This window comes from Callorhinchus milii, unplaced genomic scaffold, assembly GCF_018977255.1.
Source record: "Callorhinchus milii isolate IMCB2004 unplaced genomic scaffold, IMCB_Cmil_1.0 Scaffold5, whole genome shotgun sequence".
In the NCBI taxonomy this organism is placed as follows: Eukaryota; Metazoa; Chordata; class Chondrichthyes; order Chimaeriformes; family Callorhinchidae; genus Callorhinchus; species Callorhinchus milii.
Genome location: NW_024704746.1, coordinates 4,717,458 through 4,735,616, shown reverse-complemented (window position 1 = coordinate 4,735,616; position 18,159 = coordinate 4,717,458). Strand labels below are relative to the sequence as shown.

Here is an 18,159-nt window from a genome sequence, read left to right as displayed (position 1 = left end):
CAGGTACAGCAAGGCAGGATTAATATGGCAACCCCCCATCACCACCACTAACACAAGTTAGAGCTCCCACTGAACCATGCATCGCCGAATGATCTATCGCCACTAGGTGGTGCTCTCACACATGATCAAAAAGCCGAGAGGAAGATGCAATACAACTGCATAGTTATTTAGTCCAATTGAAAACAAAGCCAGATGCACAAAGTATTTCATGCATCTCAAAATATAAACACAAACTTTATTGTTTAAACTACTGTAAATATCGCTCCTTCCTCCAGTTTTTATTGAACATGTGCAAGATAATACCTAGCAACGATCGACCGGTTGGAGACCCCTGTTCTAAACTGTCCCTCCAGCATGCACAACAGCACAAGAGAGATTCAGATGAAGAATGATCTACAGCTCATCCCTGCTGAACCCATCCTCCTGTCACAGCACCCAATGTTTCTTACAAGGAACCTAGCGTCCTCATCTCAACCACCCTTCCTGCAACCTGTTCCAGTTGTTAATTTACCCTCTGGTTAAAGAAATTATTCCTCATATCTGTCGTCAAATTTCTTTTTACAAATCTAACCATGTCCTTTTATTCTATTGTCTTTGTGCATCTGAAATTATTGTTCTGCATCTACTTTCTCAATCCCATTTAATATCTTATACACATGTTTAAGGGCGAAACCTTGGGCAAGTTTCCTTACTCCACACAGAGCCTAATAATAATCCCTCCAAAACCAAAAACAATAATAAATTGGTCATTTTCAATCTACGACTGTTTGTGGGACATTGCTGTGCGCAATTGGCTGCCGCGTTCGCCCACAAATATACAGTCAATTCACTTTACAGTGTGTTCTGTGAAGCAATTTGGGACGTCCTCCCGACGCGAAAAGCGCTATATCAAATGCACGGATTATTATTATTATTACGATATGTCACCCTATCACCCTCACCCAGCTCCACTGGCTCCCCATTTGCCAGAGGATAGAGTTCAAAATCTTTGTCCTCACCTTCAAAGCCCTTCATGGCCTTGCTCCTTCCTACTTCTATGAACTGCTGATGCCATATCAACTTGTTTACTAACTCTGCTCAGCAGACTCCAGCCGCATCCCCACCCGGCCCGATCCCTTCCCTCGTACTCCCATCCCCACCCAGCCCTCTCCCCGTCCCCACACGGCATGCCCCCCCTCCCGTCCCCATCCACCCCCCCCCCACTGGCTCGCCTCCATCCCCCCCCCGCCCAGTATATCCCCGGTCCCCACCCGGCCCCACCCGGCCTACCTCCTTTCCCACCCAGCCCGCCCCCGTCCCCACCCACTTTGGAACATCCTCCCCATGTGAAAGACGCTATACAAATGTAATTTGTTGTTGTTGTTATATCTGGGATGCCTCCTTTCAAAGACTGAAGAATTTGTTTAATCGTTGCTCATAGCTTATTATTCCAGGATCACTGCTTCTTTGATTGTTTGTCAGACATTAAGTTCTGGATAGAGCTAACTTTCTCCAATTCAATGTTGACAAGACAGAGACTCTTCTACTTGGCTTTTCTCAGTGCCTTCTTGCCTCAGGTGCTGACAGCATCAAACTGCGTGGATGCACACTCTAGTTTCACTAATTATCTCTAGATTAGTCACGTCTTTTTTAAATCTAATTTTACTTTTAATTTTTCTACTCATCTAAGATACCCCCAGCTTTGACGCACTCCCTTCACTTTTTGAGGAAATCAGTCTAGCGTACTTTCCAGCTCCAGTTTAAATACTGATTACTGATCTACATTTATATTTGTTAATTTTTCCTTCTAGTTGATATGGATAAAGTCCCTTATTATCTCGCTATGAGCTACAGATTGCCTGTAGAAATGCTAGACTTACCTGATGCAACGAGTGAGTCCATCGGGGTCTGTGTGTCTGCAGCATCCATCTCAATCGCAGTCTGTTGCAGCCCCATCTCTGCTGGTGGGCCTGGGGAGCTCTGGCTGTTATTTGGGCCCAACTGGAGGGTTAGCAGGCTGGTCTCCTCATTTGGGGACTGCCGGATGAGCCTGCTATTCTTTACACTGTCCACGTTCTCACTGACTGCTGTATCGGTGCTGTCGTTCGGAGCCTGCACACTGGGGCTGTGGTTACTCCAGCTGGAAGGAACAGGAATCTCACTATTAGTACCAGAGCACCCATCAAAACTACAACAGTAGCCACACCGAATGGCACACTAAAGCCAACTTCATTCACACAGCCACAAACCAGGCCTGGCCCCCAGACACGGCCACTAAACAACAGCCAAGGCTGTTTTAGTCGAGTGTCAAGGAATCATTTAGAGACTGAGGCATTTCTTAGGTATTGTATCCTAGTAAATACAGATTCTTACCGTGCATGCCGGTTCTCACTGCACAATTGCTGCTTGTATTCCTCAGGGCCTTTAATGTGTTGTGCAGCAGTGACCCCCTGTCCTGGGCCCACTTCCTTCCCGATTCCACGGCTCCCATTCCTGCGGTTTAACCCTGGCTCCACTGTCTCCAGCCCAGTCCTGATCTCTTTGTGTAGGGAGCGGTGCCGGCGCCGGCTCCGGTATCCATATACCCTCAGATTCTCAGAGTTCTCGACTGCCCGCCGGTATGACTGTCGCTGCCGATACTCCTGGTCCCCATTCACTTTCACTGATGTGCTCCTATTTTCCGGAATGTCTTGCCAGTTATTGCGAAGTGACTGACTCTTGAAGCCGTCTCGTTTTGCATTCTCTCCATCCTGTGCCTCCTCTTGTGCTTCCAGCCCGCTAGTGCTCTCCGCCTCGAAGATCTTGGCATAGCGCCTGCGATACCTGCGGGCCGGTAGCCGCCCCTCTTCCTCAGGGAACTGAGTCTCACGGCCGCTGTTTTGAATGTGCCGCCTGAGCCGAGTGGTTCTCTGTTCCCAGATGGACATGTGCTTACGTCGCCGCTTCTCCCCTCTGGTGAGAAAAGACATGACATTAACCGCAGAGAATACAAAACTTCCATCTGAGAGGGCATACACCAATTAACCCTGAGCCGCAGTACAGACTTACTATCCTGACAAGTGGTGGCAATCAGAGCACTGATAGTTAATACCACCTCACAACCAGGTAGAGAGCTCCAGTGGGGAACAAGCATCAGCATGGACATGATAGGGAAAGAGCAAGGGAATGGGTTTAGATTAAAGAACGCCAATGGGGGAGTGAGTATCAGCACAGACATAATGGGGAAAGTGCAAGAGAAATAAATAATAATAATAGTTGGTATAGCACTTCAAAGGATTTACTGTGAAGTGGGGTGACATGGGTAAACGCAGCAGCCAATTGCACACAACAGTGTCCCACAACCAGCCATAAAGTGAATGACCAATTTTATTTTGGGGATTGTTGGCAGGACACCCTTCTCTTTTCGAATAGGGCCGTGGGATTTTTAACGTCCACCTGAACAAGCAGGACCTCAGTTTAACATCTCATCCAAAGGATGGCACCTCCAACAATACAATACACCCTAAAGACTGCATTGGAGTGTCATTTTAGACGATGCAAGTTCAAGTCCCAATGTGGCGCTTGAACCCGAAACCTTCTGTGCCAAAACTAAAAACGTTTCCCTCATCCAGTGTGAGAGAGGACATGAGCTGCAGAGTTCTGGGTGGGCTGTAGCTTGTTGAGGGAAAAGTTGGATAGTCCAGCGAGCATAGTCTACCTTAGATGTGATGAAAGCATGGATAAGGGTCTGGGCAGCCTGAGTGGAGAGGTAGTGGAGGAGGCAGCCAATGCTGCGAAGGTAAGGAAAAACTGAATGGGTCAAGGCATGGATGTGGGGTTTATAGAACATTTAAGGGTCGAACTAGACACCAAGGTTCCATATTGGCTCGATAAGGTGGAAAGTGCATCCATAAATAGTGATGCTGTCAGCACCTGAGGTGTGGAGGCACTGACGGGAGCCAAGCAGGAGAGCCTCTGTCTTGTCGACATTCAACTGGAGAAAGTTAGCTCTCATCCAGGTCTTAATGTCCAACATGCAATCATTCAGAACAGAGGTGGTCAAAGAATCAAGGCAGAGAGAGTTGAGTGTCATCCCCATACGTGTGAAAATTATGCCTACGGATGACATCGCCAAATAGGAGCATATAAATATTAAAGAGGAAACAACTGAGGATAGATCCCTGGGGAAAGCTGCACCTGATGCTGCGGGGGTTGGGAGGAGAAACCATTGGGAGATACGAAGTAGAGACATTGGGATAGGTTAGAATGAAATCAGATAAGGACAGACCTGTGAGGGTGGAACTGAGAGATAAGGCGGTGGAAAACCCTACCGCCTTTCCAGCAGACCGTCTCTAGCTTTCTATTGGGAGCATACTTACAAGAAATTCTGAGATACTCACCACATCAACAAGGCAAAAATTTCAAACAAAAGAGACTGCACCTCCACTCATTGCACTACAGATCCCTATAATGTACTCACTCAGTGATAGGCATGTTGGGGGTAGACATGGGGCTGATCTCCTTCGCTTTTTGCAGAGCAAGTTTCTGAATATTGGCCTCCTCCTCATCCTGGAACAAAACATTGAGTAAACGCCTCATTATTCTCCTGGTTGCCACATTTGCGCTCGAGCAACCGGGTTTGGGATTTGAGGGAATGGAGATAACTGTTGGACCGGGGGAACGGGTAGGCTCGGAGACAGACCTGGTTTTCTGGGGGACAAGGGAATTGAAGGTTGAGGAGAGGTGATCGTTTAGCAGCTTGATGGCTGCGTCTGGATCACTACGGGGTGGAAGGCCAGAGGGAGAGATGATCTGAGTATGAGAGAGCATTTGTGAGAGACCTGGGGGTTGGTGGGGGGAAAGCTTTTTCCATGAGTAGAAAAATAAGGTGGAGAGTTTAGAGAAGGGGAGGGTGATATGAGAGTAGACGGCAATGAGGAAGTGATCTAAGATGGCCTTCTCTCGGTTGGATAGATCAGAGATGTCTAGGCCATACGTGATGACGAGGTCGAGGAGGGTGGCCATGGTTGTGGATCGGGGAGTTTATGTGGAAGGTGAGGTTTAGGGTGGAGAGGAGGGCGGCGTAGTCAGGGGAGTTGGGGCAGGGGGAATTGAGATGAATGTTGAAATGACCCAATATGAGCAGATGTTTTATGCAGAGGGACAGGGATGAAAGGAGAAAGAAGATATCCGTGAGGAAGGAGCCAGGAGGTTTGGGGTGCAGTAAACTAGTAGAATTTTGAAGGAGAGCGAGAAGGGATAGAAGAGAGTGAGGTGCTCAAAAGAGGGGAAAGCGCCAGAGGAATAGGGGATAGACCTGGGGAGGTTTGGGAGATGAGGGGCACCCCGCCGCTACGTTGGGGGGGCGGGGTGTGTGGTGAGAAGTGTAATCAGGTAGGGAGGCATTGATGAGGAAGACGGGGTCACCAGGTTTCCATGAGCCCAAGCAGAGGGAGACTGTGGGAGGGTCCAGGAGGGAGAGAAGACGGGGATGGCGGTAGAAGTACTAAGTGGGAGTAACGAAGTGGTGGGGAGTAGGAGCGGGGGCATTTTGGGTAGGGGTGGCTCGGGTCAGGGACGGCAGCTAAATGTGCACGCCGAGACTAGGTGCAGAGCAATCAGTGGGACTTGCAGGTGAACATATGCACATCCCCTCTAAGCATGATGCAATACACACATACATTTTATGGGGAGGGAGAGAGGTTGGATGGGGATAGGGGGGTGGTGGGGAGTCAGGAGGTGGTGGCTGGTTCACAAGTGAGAAGGGCTGGGATTGTAGTCCTGCCACAGTATTTGCATTCTTGACCTTGGAGCAGGTTTAGCTGAAGCTGGGACAATGCGAGGTTGCAATCCCGATGTAAAGGAGCCAGGCGACAAAGTACCCGGCTGCTGGCTCCAGGGGAATTATGGAAAGATAGGAGGACAATTTGACATCCCCTACCATGAGGTGACAATGAAATCATACTAACACTTTACCTTAGTGAGCTCCTGCGCATTGGCCAGATTATCAACAGCGATCGCCAGAAACACGTTCAGCAATGTGTCTGAGATTGTAGAGTTACAGAAATAAGCTACATACAAACACCAATATGGTACAAAACCACAAAATATATTAGACATAGAAAAGCAACAAAAGGAGAAATTAGAAAGGCTAGGAGAGAATGTGAAAAACATCTGTTGGACAATATTAAAGGAAAGTTTTACAGTATTCCTGTACTCAGCACTGTGGACGCTCCTTGGTTCCAATTGAGAGACCAGCTGCCAGCCTCGGGAAAGGATACAGTTCCCAAAAAGAGTCAAAATAATGAAGTACACAGAGGACCACATGCCAGTCCGCACTCCTCCCTGAGACCTGATGCCATTGTACATCACTTCATTCCAGTCTTCACCCGTCAGAATCTGAGGAGGAAATAGCTAGTTACAATCAATCTCAGGAGCTCCTTCCGGTTAGCACCTCACCCCCAGTCACTCAACTTTACCTGTGCCCTATGAAGCACTTTGAGATATCTCAACAACGTGATAAGGCACTGTATCAAATGCAAGGATTACTATTATTATAAAATAATGTGCGCAATTGGCTGCTGTGTTTCACCCACAAAATATACAGTCAATTCACTTTACAGTATATTCTGTGAAGCGCTTTTAGAGACATCTTGAAGACGTGATAAGGCACTATATCAAATGCAAGAATTATTATTATTATTACTGACTGTATCTGTACTTCTGTTACCTCTTAGCTATCAGCTCAGGAACTGCTCCAATTTGTTACGTCTCTGACCTGCTTACTCCCCACTCCAACACCCACCTCCTCTGCTGGTTTCGGCCTCCTGCATGTCCCTCGTCTCCTGCACTCCACCGTCAGCCACAACCCCCAGAACTTTGAAACTCTCTCCCTCCTTGCCCCCTCCTTCCCCATTTTCAGATCACACCTGAAGACCTTCCTCTTCCCTAGCTCAGCGTCAGGCTCTGCCACGGTTAGGCTCTCCAAGACACTTCCCGACATGAAGAGCACAAGCTGTTGTTGTTTCTCCAGCTCCCTTCACTATTGGCTCAGTAAAGGCACTCCGGACAGCAAGGTCCCAATGCAGGTCAAGCTTGTGGCATACAACAAAATTACATTTATAGAGCACCTTTCACGTCGGGAGGACGTCCCAAAGCGCTGAGCAGTCAGGTGTTGGGGCCCGAGTATGGGGGAGGGGTAGTGTAGGTGTGAGGGAAGGCAAAGAGGTGGGAGGAAGACCAAAGGCAAACAGTCCTCCTTCATGGATCTAAGCTCCTGGGGATGCAACGGAGAGGCTTCCTCCGACCCATTTGCAAAGTTCAGGTTCAAGCAATGAGGTGGATTTGTGGCAAGCACGGAAAGCAGCTGCAGGGATTGAGGACTCTGGCAGATATAAACAAGGCAAGCAGGATGCTGGGCTGTATTACTAAATCAGTTGAGTTTCGATCTCACCCAACACAGAGGTCAAGGGGTCAATTCACACCCCACCCATGACCAGGTTCACTCATTCCTTCTCACACCCACAAATTACGGACACACCTTACACCAGCATTCACTGTCTACGGAACACACGTATGCGCACACATGCACTCACACACACACACAGAGCCTGGATGGGTGCCACAAAATATGGTAATATCTTACCTGAAAGACAGTCATTATGGCAGCTGGGAAGGTGTCAAAATTGGTCGGTGGCGTCTCGTCTTCAAAGTTGAAGCTACAGTGGAAAGAAACATGCCAGTGACATAGTAGCACACACATATTCTCCACATATTCACTGCCGCTATGCGGTCACCGCCAACAGGTGATTGCTGCCAAATGGCCCCTACCCATCCACCGCCCTAACCACATACCAACCCCCGCAACCCCCACTGCCAACACACAGCCCGCCTTCACCATACACCTCCCCCCGCAAATCCCCACCCGCCACCACATACCTCCCACCTCAAACCCCACCCCCCACCACAACACCGCCCTCACCACACACCTCCCTCCACAAACCCCCCGCCACCACACAGCCCCCACCCTCACTACACACCTCCGCCCGCAAACCTCCCCGCCACCGCCCTCACCGGCACATAATCCCGCTGCCACCGCTACACACTAGGAGCAGGCGAGCTGGCAGGGGGAAACTCAGAATAGGCGAGGATGAGATTCAGAGAAAGTGTAGGAAAAGAGACTTGTTGGGGGGGAAAGAAACTCAGTGAGGAGAATAGATTTGGTAGGGTGAAGAAATTTGAAGCTTAGTAGGTGGGGAGCGGGAAGAGACTCGAGTGCTGGTGGGGACTCGAGTACTTACATGGATGCAATACTCACTGGCCTCCGAAGAGCTGCATCCCCAGCAGCGCGAAGACCACAATGAAGAGGAAAAGGAGGAAGAGCAGACTGATGATGGACTTCATGGAGCTGAGTAATGACACAACTAGATTGCGTAGCGAAGCCCAATACCTACAGATTGAATGATTGGTCATAATGAACCTGCACTGGCTGCTTAAAAGCAGCAAGATTGCAACAGCCCCAGCCACCCTGCAGTTGACATCTGACGCCACCACCCCCCCCCTCTCCACGACCAACCATACCCCTCCCTCCTCAGGCACCTCACAGGCGCCCCCTCAGCCACCCTACAACCTCCACCCCAGCCACCCTACACCCTTCCCTCCACCTCACAGCCCCCCTCCAAATATGAATGAGGATGTAATTGGGCTGTGATGTCTCAGCACTCACTGTTCAGGCTGACACGTATAGATTGGGTGCTGAGCGGGTACCAGAGACAGATAGAATCCATGGAATCTATACTTAATAGCTGGCAACACCTTTAGGAGGTCTGTACTGTAACTATAATTATCTCTACTCACTTGGTGATTTTGAAAATCCTCAAAAGCCTCAATGCGCGGAGAACACTGATCCCCAATGAGGTTCCTGGACGAATAGCAGCCCAGACCACTTCAACTATGCTGCCAATAATCACCTGTGAAATGGACAGAAATATAAGACTATATAAAGAGAGAGAGACATACCCACACACATAGCATTCCTTCAATTGCAGTCTACAACACTGTGCCACTGAGAGTTCATGCAGATAATATAAATAATTATCCTTGCATTTGACATAACACCTTATCATTCATCAGTCATTCAGAACTCTGCAGCTCGTGTACTGTCCCGCACCAGCCTTCGGGACCACATCACTCCCACCCTCGCTCGCCTCCACTGGCTCCCCATCCCCCAGAGGATTGATTTCAAGATCCTCATCCTCACCTATAAGGCCATCCACGGCCTTGCTCCCTCCTACCTCTCCAACCTACTATCCCCCTACCTACCCGCCCGTACCCTCCGTTCCTCCGGCTCCGGTCTGCTCCACGTCCCCCGCCCCAATCGCCCTACCATCAGTGGTCGGGCCTTCAGTCTCTCAGCCCCCAGGCTCTGGAACTCCATCCCCCAGTGCCTTCGCCGCTTCCTCCCTCTCCTCCTTCAAGGCCGGTCTCAAAACCTTTCTCTTTGACCGAGCCTTCAGCTCCCCTCTCGACTCTCTTCCCCCTCCTCGCTCCCTCCTTTCCTTCCCCTCACCCTGACCATTTCCCCCCTCCTCGCTCCCTCCCTTCCCTCCCCTCACCCTGACCATTTCCCCCCTCCTCGCTCCCTCCCTTCCCTCCCCTCACCTTGACCATTTCCCCCCTCCTCGCTCCCTCCCTTCCCTCCCCTCACCCTGACCATTTCCCCCCTGCTCGGGTCCTGACCCAACTGTACAGCGCCTTGGGACGTCCTCCTGACGTGAAAGGCGCTTTATAAATGGAATCTTGTATCTTGTTGTTATCACGTCTTTGAGGCGTCTCAAAGCGCTTCACAGAATATATTGTGAAGCGGATTGACTGTATTTTGTGGGCGAAACGCAGCAGCCAATTGCGCACAGCAGTATCCCACAAACAGTCGTGGATTGAGTGACCCCTGGAAAGCAATCCGCCAATTGACCAACAAACAAGGTTCCCACTCACCGCCAGGCAAACAGAGTTGTGTGGAATAAGAAGTAAGGAAACTTGCCTAAGGTCTATATTATCCAGGTCGACATTATCTAGCCCCTTTAGAATCTTAAAAACCGTAATCATATCACCTCTCAACCTTCTCTTTTCCAGTGTGAACATGCCCAGTTTACCTAATCGTTCCCAACAGTCCATCCCCTCAATCATTCTGGCTGCCTTCTTCTGTATTCTCTCAATCGCTGCAATATCCTTTTTGTGACCAGAACTGCACACAATATTCCAAGTGCAGTCTCACCAATGATTTATAAAGTGTCAGGATTTCCCCTCATTTCGGCTCAATATTGCCCTTTTAATACAACCCAGCATCTGGTTTGCCTTACTCACTGCCACCGAGCATTGTTGTGATAGCTTCAATTTATTGTCATTCAGGACCACCAGATCCGTTTCATTTTCTATGCAGATTTTCTTTCGATTTAAATAATAGACACTTCCTGGATTTTCTGTTCCCATGTGAAGCAGCTTTACATTTCTGTACATTGAATTTCATATGCCATTGGTTTGCCCAATTACTGAGTATGTTCAAATCCTCTTCCAATCTATCCTGTTCAGCTTTGCAGTCTACTACCTTTACATCATTTGCAAATTTAGACACGGTGCTTGTGACTCCTAGCTCCAGATCCATCTCTAACCTGTGCTGTCGCTGACCTAGGAATGCTGGGTGCACAGTGCAGAAAGCTTTACTCTGTCTCTAGAGAAAGCATAAGAAGACAGGCTGCAGGAAGAACATTGTAAACATACTGTGTGATTCAGACCCAGAGCAATGTGGAGGAAAGCTGCATCTGTCAAGCACTTACCCCACAGTCGAAGCAGTTGAAGGAAGAGTAGAAGTAGAGGCGAGGCCCCAGACCATACATCTTCAGGAACATCTCCAATAGGAAGAGTCCTAGAAACGTAAACTCCGCATAGTCTGTGAAAGCAAATAGAGAGGAAGGTAAGAGCTGCAGAGGGGAGGTCGCAATCCAGCTAGGCAGGAGGCTGGCAGGATCCAGCTTGGCAGGAGATCGGCAGAATTTCAGAATCACAATCACACTTGCAACCCCACTCATATGCACACACAAGCACACTCACACAACATGCATTCAGACACAATGTTGGGATGCACTCACAGACACACTGCTGCACACACACAAACACCCTCACACGCGCACATACATGCAAACACACAAGCACTCAAATGCACTCATACAACACACTCACTGCCGCACTCATCCCCACCACCTCATTGCCCCCTGCGCCTCCTCCCCAGTGCTCGTGGCCCCCACACCCAACCTCCAGCTCTCTCTACTCTCATCCTCATCCAGTGGTGGACGAGCTTCCCCAAAGGGCTCAGGATTGTCAAGGAAAATGGGGCACTAATTTGTGGGAGGTGTCGGTTTGTGGGGGGCATCAAAAAGCATGAAATATCTGCCCGTTTAAAAACTGGAACTTCTAAACTAGGTTGCTGCACGGGGTAGCAAGCATCGGGAGCCATTCACACGGGCACTGAGGAACCATTCATGTGGGTGCTTGGGAAATTTTCTGATTTCCATAATACCTAGTCCACCCCTGGCATCAACCCATGGCCCTCTGTACCCACGCCCTCCATACCCTCACCCCCTGCCCTCCATATACATACTCACACAGCACGGTGGAGAGCCACACAGGCTGATTGTAATGGACGACAGCAACACAAAAAGTGTTTAAGCCGACCAGCCCCAGGACCGTCCAGTAGAACGTGTTGGATTTGATCATGTGGCGCACAGAGATACGCAGCATTCGTTCCTTCCGTTGACAGTAAGAAGAACCTTCAGCCATCTTGATACTTTTGATGCTTGCTCTGGCTAGCGGAGACCCTGAACAGGTTACAGCCATCAATCACCACAGGCTAGGGCTGTCAGTCGTCACCGGCTAGGGTCTCCACCGGCTACGGCCGGCGGTCTCCACCGGCTACGGCCGGCGGTCTCCACCGGCTACGGCCGGCGGTCTCCACCGGCTACGGCCGGCTCCACCGGCTACGGCCGGCGGTCTCCACCGGCTACGGCCGGCGGTCTCCACCGGCTACGGCCGGCGGTCTCCACCGGCTACGGCCGGCGGTCTCCACCGGCTACGGCCGGCGGTCTCCACCGGCTACGGCCGGCGGTCTCCACCGGCTACGGCCGGCGGTCTCCACCGGCTACGGCCGGCGGTCTCCTCAGCTTCCCCACCATCCTTGGCTCCCATCCTCCTGATGTGAAAGGTGCTTTATATAAATGTAAATTGTTATTGTTTCCAAAAAGGAAAAAATACTTTTTGTCAGCCAGGTGTCTGACACATGTGGAAACTCATCACCATGCTTTAAGAGTACCCAAACCAAATAGAGTTATAATAATAATAATCCTTGCATTTGATATAGCGCTTTTCACATCTTCTAGACCGCTCATAGGGTTTACAGAATATATTGTAAGTGAATTGACTGTATATTTGTGGGCGAAACACAGCAACCAATTGTGCACAGCAGTGTTCCACAAACAGCCATGGACTGAGTGACCAAATTATAATTTTTTGAAAAAAGGATTATTATCTCCGGTAAAGCGATCTGACAATTGACTAACTATCAGGTTCCTACTTACAGGTGAACAGAGCCATGTGGAGTAAGGAAACTTGGCCAACATTTTGCCCTGCCAGGAATCAAACCCAGGTCACTCTCATTTAGAGGTGAATGCTCTAACCATTGAGCTACATCCCACCTTGAAATTCCAAAGATTGATTGTTGGAATGGAATGCGCTCCTTCTCGTCCTGCTTACCTAATTCCGGAAAGTATTAGGCACAGGTTGGCAAGAACAAGGCTTGGGGAACCCAGAGTGTGCTTTGGAATACTGTTGGAAGTCTAACCAGTTAAAAGAGCATAGTTTGCTATTGAAAACACGGTCTGCAAGATTTCCCGCTACTTGTGCAGTTAAGACCACCCTACCCGTTATGGCTTTGGCTTAAAGGGTTAACAGAAGCTGAGGAAAGAGTCTCTGCCCCAAGCGATTGGCAAGAGCAATGCCACCATCTTCCTGTCCACATCTGGGATACACATCCCTTCCCATTGAGCGATAGTTCCATCAACTGCAGGTGCAGAGCTTGAGCAGCAGCTGCTCTCTGCAAACCAATCAAGGTAGATTCCAAGTACAAACGTGTTCATCAACTCAGACTACAGGTGACCCCTTCCAGCAGCTGTCGGTGGAAGCCTCCAAGTTTCCTTTATCAGTTATTTATTGGACATCTGTCTTCAGCATGATGGGAGAACCTTTACAGGACTTTTAGCTTGTGACGTGCTAGGCACCTTGATGTTCTCGAGGTGCAAATCCAATGCCGCGTACCAGGCTTACTCAGCACCAGCTACTTAATTCAGGTCCTCATGTGAGAGGCTTTGGCAAATAGATGTGCCCGCTGTGAGGCTGACTCTGCCTCTAAGGTGCTCAATGACAGGTCAGTGTAGGCCGGAGCCCTCCCTCCCTTTAGCCGCTTTCCGTGTTTACCATTAATCCACCTCACTGCTTGATCCTTGACTTTACAAATGGGCTGGAGGAAGCTTCTCCGCTGCAATCCCAGGAGCTCAGAACCATAAAAAAAAGAACTGTTTCATCAAAGAACAAACAACCTCAGTCATTGGCCCTACGGTTCTGAAGGATTTTTAGAAAAAAAATCTAGAGAAGTATAATGGCTGGAGGCTCAGCCACTGATGGCTAGATTGAGTGGGTGGGACACAAGCAAAAGAGCATACTTGGAAGAGTGGAGGGTAAGGGCAGGAGAATGGGGTCAAAGGAAATGTGACAGTGTGAAGGTCAGGACAAGGATGTTAAAGTTGATCCGCTAGGGTAATGCTGGGCAGCCAATGAAGCTTGGCATATGGGAATAATGAGCATGTGGAGCCAAGCGTAAGAGGGGACGTGGAATGTAGTGAAGATCTTCAGAGCAATCTAGTCTAGGAATGACAAATAATGGATGAGAGTTACCCTAATGCCTCAGAAAGTTGTCAGCTATGTCATGTGCCAGGGGACACCAAGAAACATAGAAATTACAGAAAAGGAGGTGGCCGCTGAGCTCCCTCACTGGAGCTCTCTACTCTAAACCCATTCCCACTCTCTGTCCCATCACATCAATAACAACTCATATTTATATAGCGTCTTTCGCACAGGGTAGAATCTTGGAATGTCATGTTTGTGATGGTGCTCATTCCCACTGCAGCTTTGTACTCTAATCCCATTCCCTGCTCTCTCCCAATCTTTTCTGTGTTGATGCTCGTTCCCCACTGGAACTCTCTATTCTAATCTCATTCCCCTGCTTTTTCCATACTGTTAATGTGCTGGTGCTCGCTCTCCCACAACTGGAACTCTCACTCTAATCCTCTTCTTTCCCAAAGTCCTTTACTATTATTTTTCCTCAGATATTTAGCCAATGCCCTTTTAAATGCTATTAATGGATTTAGCTAACATCCATTTTGTGGTAAAGCACTCTAAATTCTAACAACCTTCTGTAAATACATTACTCTACCCTCCCCCTTTTATCTGCTAATAATTCTCAGTTGATGCCCTATTGATTAATAAAAATAATCCTTGTATTTGATATAGCGCTTTTCACGTCTTCTAGACGTCTCAAAGCTCTTCACAAAATATACTGTAAAGTGAATTGACTGTATATTTTGTGGGCAAAACGTGACAGCCAATTGCGCACAGCAGTGTCCCACAAACAGTCGTGGATTGAAGTGACCAAATTATTATATTTTTTTGTTGAGGGATTATTATCAGGTATGTGGAGTAAGGAAACTTGCCCAAGGTTTAGCCCTGCCGGGAATCGAACCTAGGTCTCTCACTTGCAAGTCGAGTGCTCTAACCACTGAGCTACAGGAATCTACAGGATTCGTAGATCAGTGGAAATAGTTTTTCTCTATTTACCCTATCAATCCAGTTATATTTTTGAAACCCCCATTGGATCCCCATAACACTTCTTCACAACTTTTCAAGTTTCTCCACATTAACTAAGACATAATTTCCACTTAAACCTCCTTGGTTCCCTCCCCATGGCTGTGATCTCTTTTCTATAATTAACCACAAAATTAGATTCAATATTCCATTGTGGCCTAACCAATGCAACATGACCTCTTGCTCTTCTCAATTGCCATGTGTAAAATGCATAAAATCTTGCTTTTCCATTCCCAAGTTTCCTGACTCTCCCACATTTCCTTACTCACCCACAGAGGAGATCTCAGTATAATGCTCATCGCTGGGCTCAGTGTGCACCATCTCCATCCGGCCTCTTTTGATCGTGGCTCTTCTAAGGACTGAATTGGGAAAGCAAGAAAAGAAAAATAGTTAAAGGACAACAGGGGATCGATCTCCCCAAATTGCCTCTACAGGATAACCCCATCGAAGGAGCACACCCAACCCCCGCACCACCCTCTGAACTCCCCTCCATGTGATCTCCTCCCCCTTCATACTTTGTCCCTCTCACTGGGTTCTCTCCCTCCCTCCCCTGTGCTCTCGCTCCTCTATTCACTCTCTGTTCTCTCCACCTCCTTTCTCTCCGTCTCTCTCCTACGTTCCTCTCGCCCTCTCATCGCCCCTTCCTTCTCTCTATCTCCCCACTCCCTTTTCTCTCTCCCTCTCTGTTCTTTCCCCTCCCTTCTTTCTCCCCTTACGTTCTCTCTCCCCTTCTCTTTCCTTCTCTCCTCCCTCCCTTCTCTGTCCCGCCTCCCTCTCTTTCTCCTGCCCCCTTCCATTCTCTCTCCTTCTCTTCCCTCTTCCCCTCCACTCCCTTCCCCTTCTCTCCACTCCCCTTTCTCTTTGTCCCACCTCCCTTCTCTTTAATCCTCCACCATTTATTCCCTCCTTCTCCTTGTTTTCTCTCTCTTCCCCCTATTCTCTTCCCACTCTCCCTCCTCCATGTCTCTCACCTCCCTTGTCCTCTCTCTCCCGTTCCTTTCTTTCTCTTCCTCTCCCCCTCCCTTCTCTCCCCTACCTCGCTTCACTCTATTCCCTCCCCTCTATTTCTCTCTCCCGTTCATTCTCTCGTCCCCTCCTCTGTTCTCCCTCCTCCTCCCTCCTCCATTATTTCCCTCATCCATTATTTCTCTCTTCCCTCCCCCTCTGTTCTCTCTCCTTCCCTACGAAGAGGGTGTTGCCAAGGTGACAGTTTACCTTCCAGAGCAGACACGTCGCCAGCATTCTTATTTTCTTCCAGTAGCATCACCTCCTCTATGACCGAGACCAGAGAATGTAGTGTCAGAGTCATGCACCGCAAAAGTCACTGACTGCTACACACAATACCCCAAAGCCACACAGCAAGAAGTCACTGACTGCTGCACATGCACTGTAATAATAATAATCTTTGCATTGATAATAGCACCATATCACATCAACATGTCTCAAAGCACTTCACTAGATTTTTATTGTAAAGTATAGAGTGTGTGTATTTTGTAGGCAAACGTGACCAATGTTCATTGAAACGTCCCACAAAAAACCATGAAGCTAGTGACCAATTTTATCTATGGGATTGTTGGCCGGGACACTGGGAAAGAGCACCTCTCTTCTTTTTTTCCTATTGTGCAATGAGATCTTTAAGGTCCACCCGAACAGGCAGTCAGGACCTCGGTTTAACGTCTCATTCAAAGGCCGGCACTTCCATCAAGATGGGAGAGGTGACCATAGGCACACTCAAAGAGGAAGGTCTTCAGTGGTGATCTGAAGATAGGTAAAGAGGTAAAGTGGAGGAAATGAAGCAGAAAATAGTTTCAGAGCATAGTGCTGAAAGCACGACCATCGATGGTGGAGCGGAAAAGATGAGGGACATGCAGAGGGCAGAGCCAGCTGAGCGAAGGCAGCAGGGAGTGCAGTGGGGTGTAAGTAGGTCAGAGAGGTAGGGAGGTGCCAGGGAATTAAGTGATTTGCACACGAGTGTCTTGAAATCTATTGGTTCTGTAATAGGGAGCCAGTGGATGGAGCCTGGCTAGTAATGGGGCTACAGAGTTTGGTGTGAGTGAGGATACAGGCGGCAGAGTTTTAAATTAATTGGATTTCATGAATGATGGAGCTGATGAAACCAGCAAGGAGGCCATTGGAGGTGACAATTGCATCGATAAGGGGTTCGGCTGCCTTGGGGGTGAGGTCCTTTCAGGGGCAGGTAATGTGACAGAGGTGGAGGAAGGCGGTCCTGGTCAGGGACCTGATATGGGGTAGGAAGGGCAGCTGTGGTCGAACCTGATGCCTAGGTTACACACAGGTTCATGGAGTCTGAAGGATAGACCAGGGAGGTAAAGAAGGTTAGAGCTGCAGGTAAGGAGACGTTAACAGGAGCCAAGGTGTATGGTTTCCATTGTGCACCTTTCGTGTCAGGAGGACATTACAAAGCACTGCACAAAATATATTGTAAAATGGAGTGATTGTGTGTTTTTCTGACACAGCTAGGAGCCACTGACTGCTGCACATACACTACTGTACCCACTCAATTAGATTCCGGCCTATGACCTGGGCCAATAGAAAAGTACAGCTGCAACTTTCCCGAGGAATCCGCTACACACATACCCCTCTGTAACACCCACCCCCCACAACGACACACACAGCCCCAACCCCCGCCCAAAACCGCGAAACCTCACCTCCTGCTCCACCGCGACACATGCTCCCCCACCCATCCGCGACACGCGCACACACACACCCATCCGCGCCCCCACCCCTCTCCGTCTGTGAGTGAGTGTGTGTGTCTCTCTCTCTGCGTGTGTGTCTGTCGCTGTGAAGGTGTGTCTCACACTCCCTTTGTGTGCAGTGGCGGGCCCCAAAAGGCAGTGGGTGGTGACCTCCTGGAGCCCCGCAGTCAGTTATTTCTTCATGTTTAGTTTTTAATCAATAAAGTGAAAAAATGTAGGTTGTCAGTAAAATATACCTCTCAATAGCAACAATCAAATCCCCACAATTTTCTGCAAAATGTTTTCCCATGTTTTCATTGAATGAGGGGGTGTGAAACAGGAAATTAACTCAACACAGGTTATGGGGTTTCCCATTTGTGAAAACACAGTAAAATAATATTTAGTCAAGAGATTTTAACTGTGGTGATTAATTTGTGTGAATAAACATGCAAGTTTTAAGTTTAACACTGTGATCAAATTTGGTTTTCTCCATTCCGCAAGAACCAACCTGTCACAATCACTCCAGGGACCTGTTATTCTA

General features: G+C 48.8%; 1 protein-coding gene across 1 annotated transcript in view; it reads right to left on the bottom strand.

The window, feature by feature from the left end:
- Positions 1-18,159, bottom strand: part of LOC103184804 (probable voltage-dependent R-type calcium channel subunit alpha-1E) — a 77,301-nt gene that overhangs the window by 33,381 nt on the left and 25,761 nt on the right. The window contains exons 9-20 of the mRNA XM_042335343.1: positions 16,138-16,194; positions 15,192-15,281; positions 11,616-11,828; positions 10,791-10,903; positions 8,815-8,927; positions 8,276-8,407; positions 7,604-7,676; positions 6,240-6,357; positions 5,935-6,002; positions 4,439-4,527; positions 2,353-2,931; positions 1,860-2,119 (exon numbers count right to left, since the gene is read on the bottom strand). Coding sequence (XP_042191277.1) covers positions 1,860-2,119; positions 2,353-2,931; positions 4,439-4,527; positions 5,935-6,002; positions 6,240-6,357; positions 7,604-7,676; positions 8,276-8,407; positions 8,815-8,927; positions 10,791-10,903; positions 11,616-11,828; positions 15,192-15,281; positions 16,138-16,194 — 1,905 coding nt within the window. The remainder of the gene's footprint in view (positions 1-1,859; positions 2,120-2,352; positions 2,932-4,438; positions 4,528-5,934; positions 6,003-6,239; positions 6,358-7,603; positions 7,677-8,275; positions 8,408-8,814; positions 8,928-10,790; positions 10,904-11,615; positions 11,829-15,191; positions 15,282-16,137; positions 16,195-18,159) is intronic.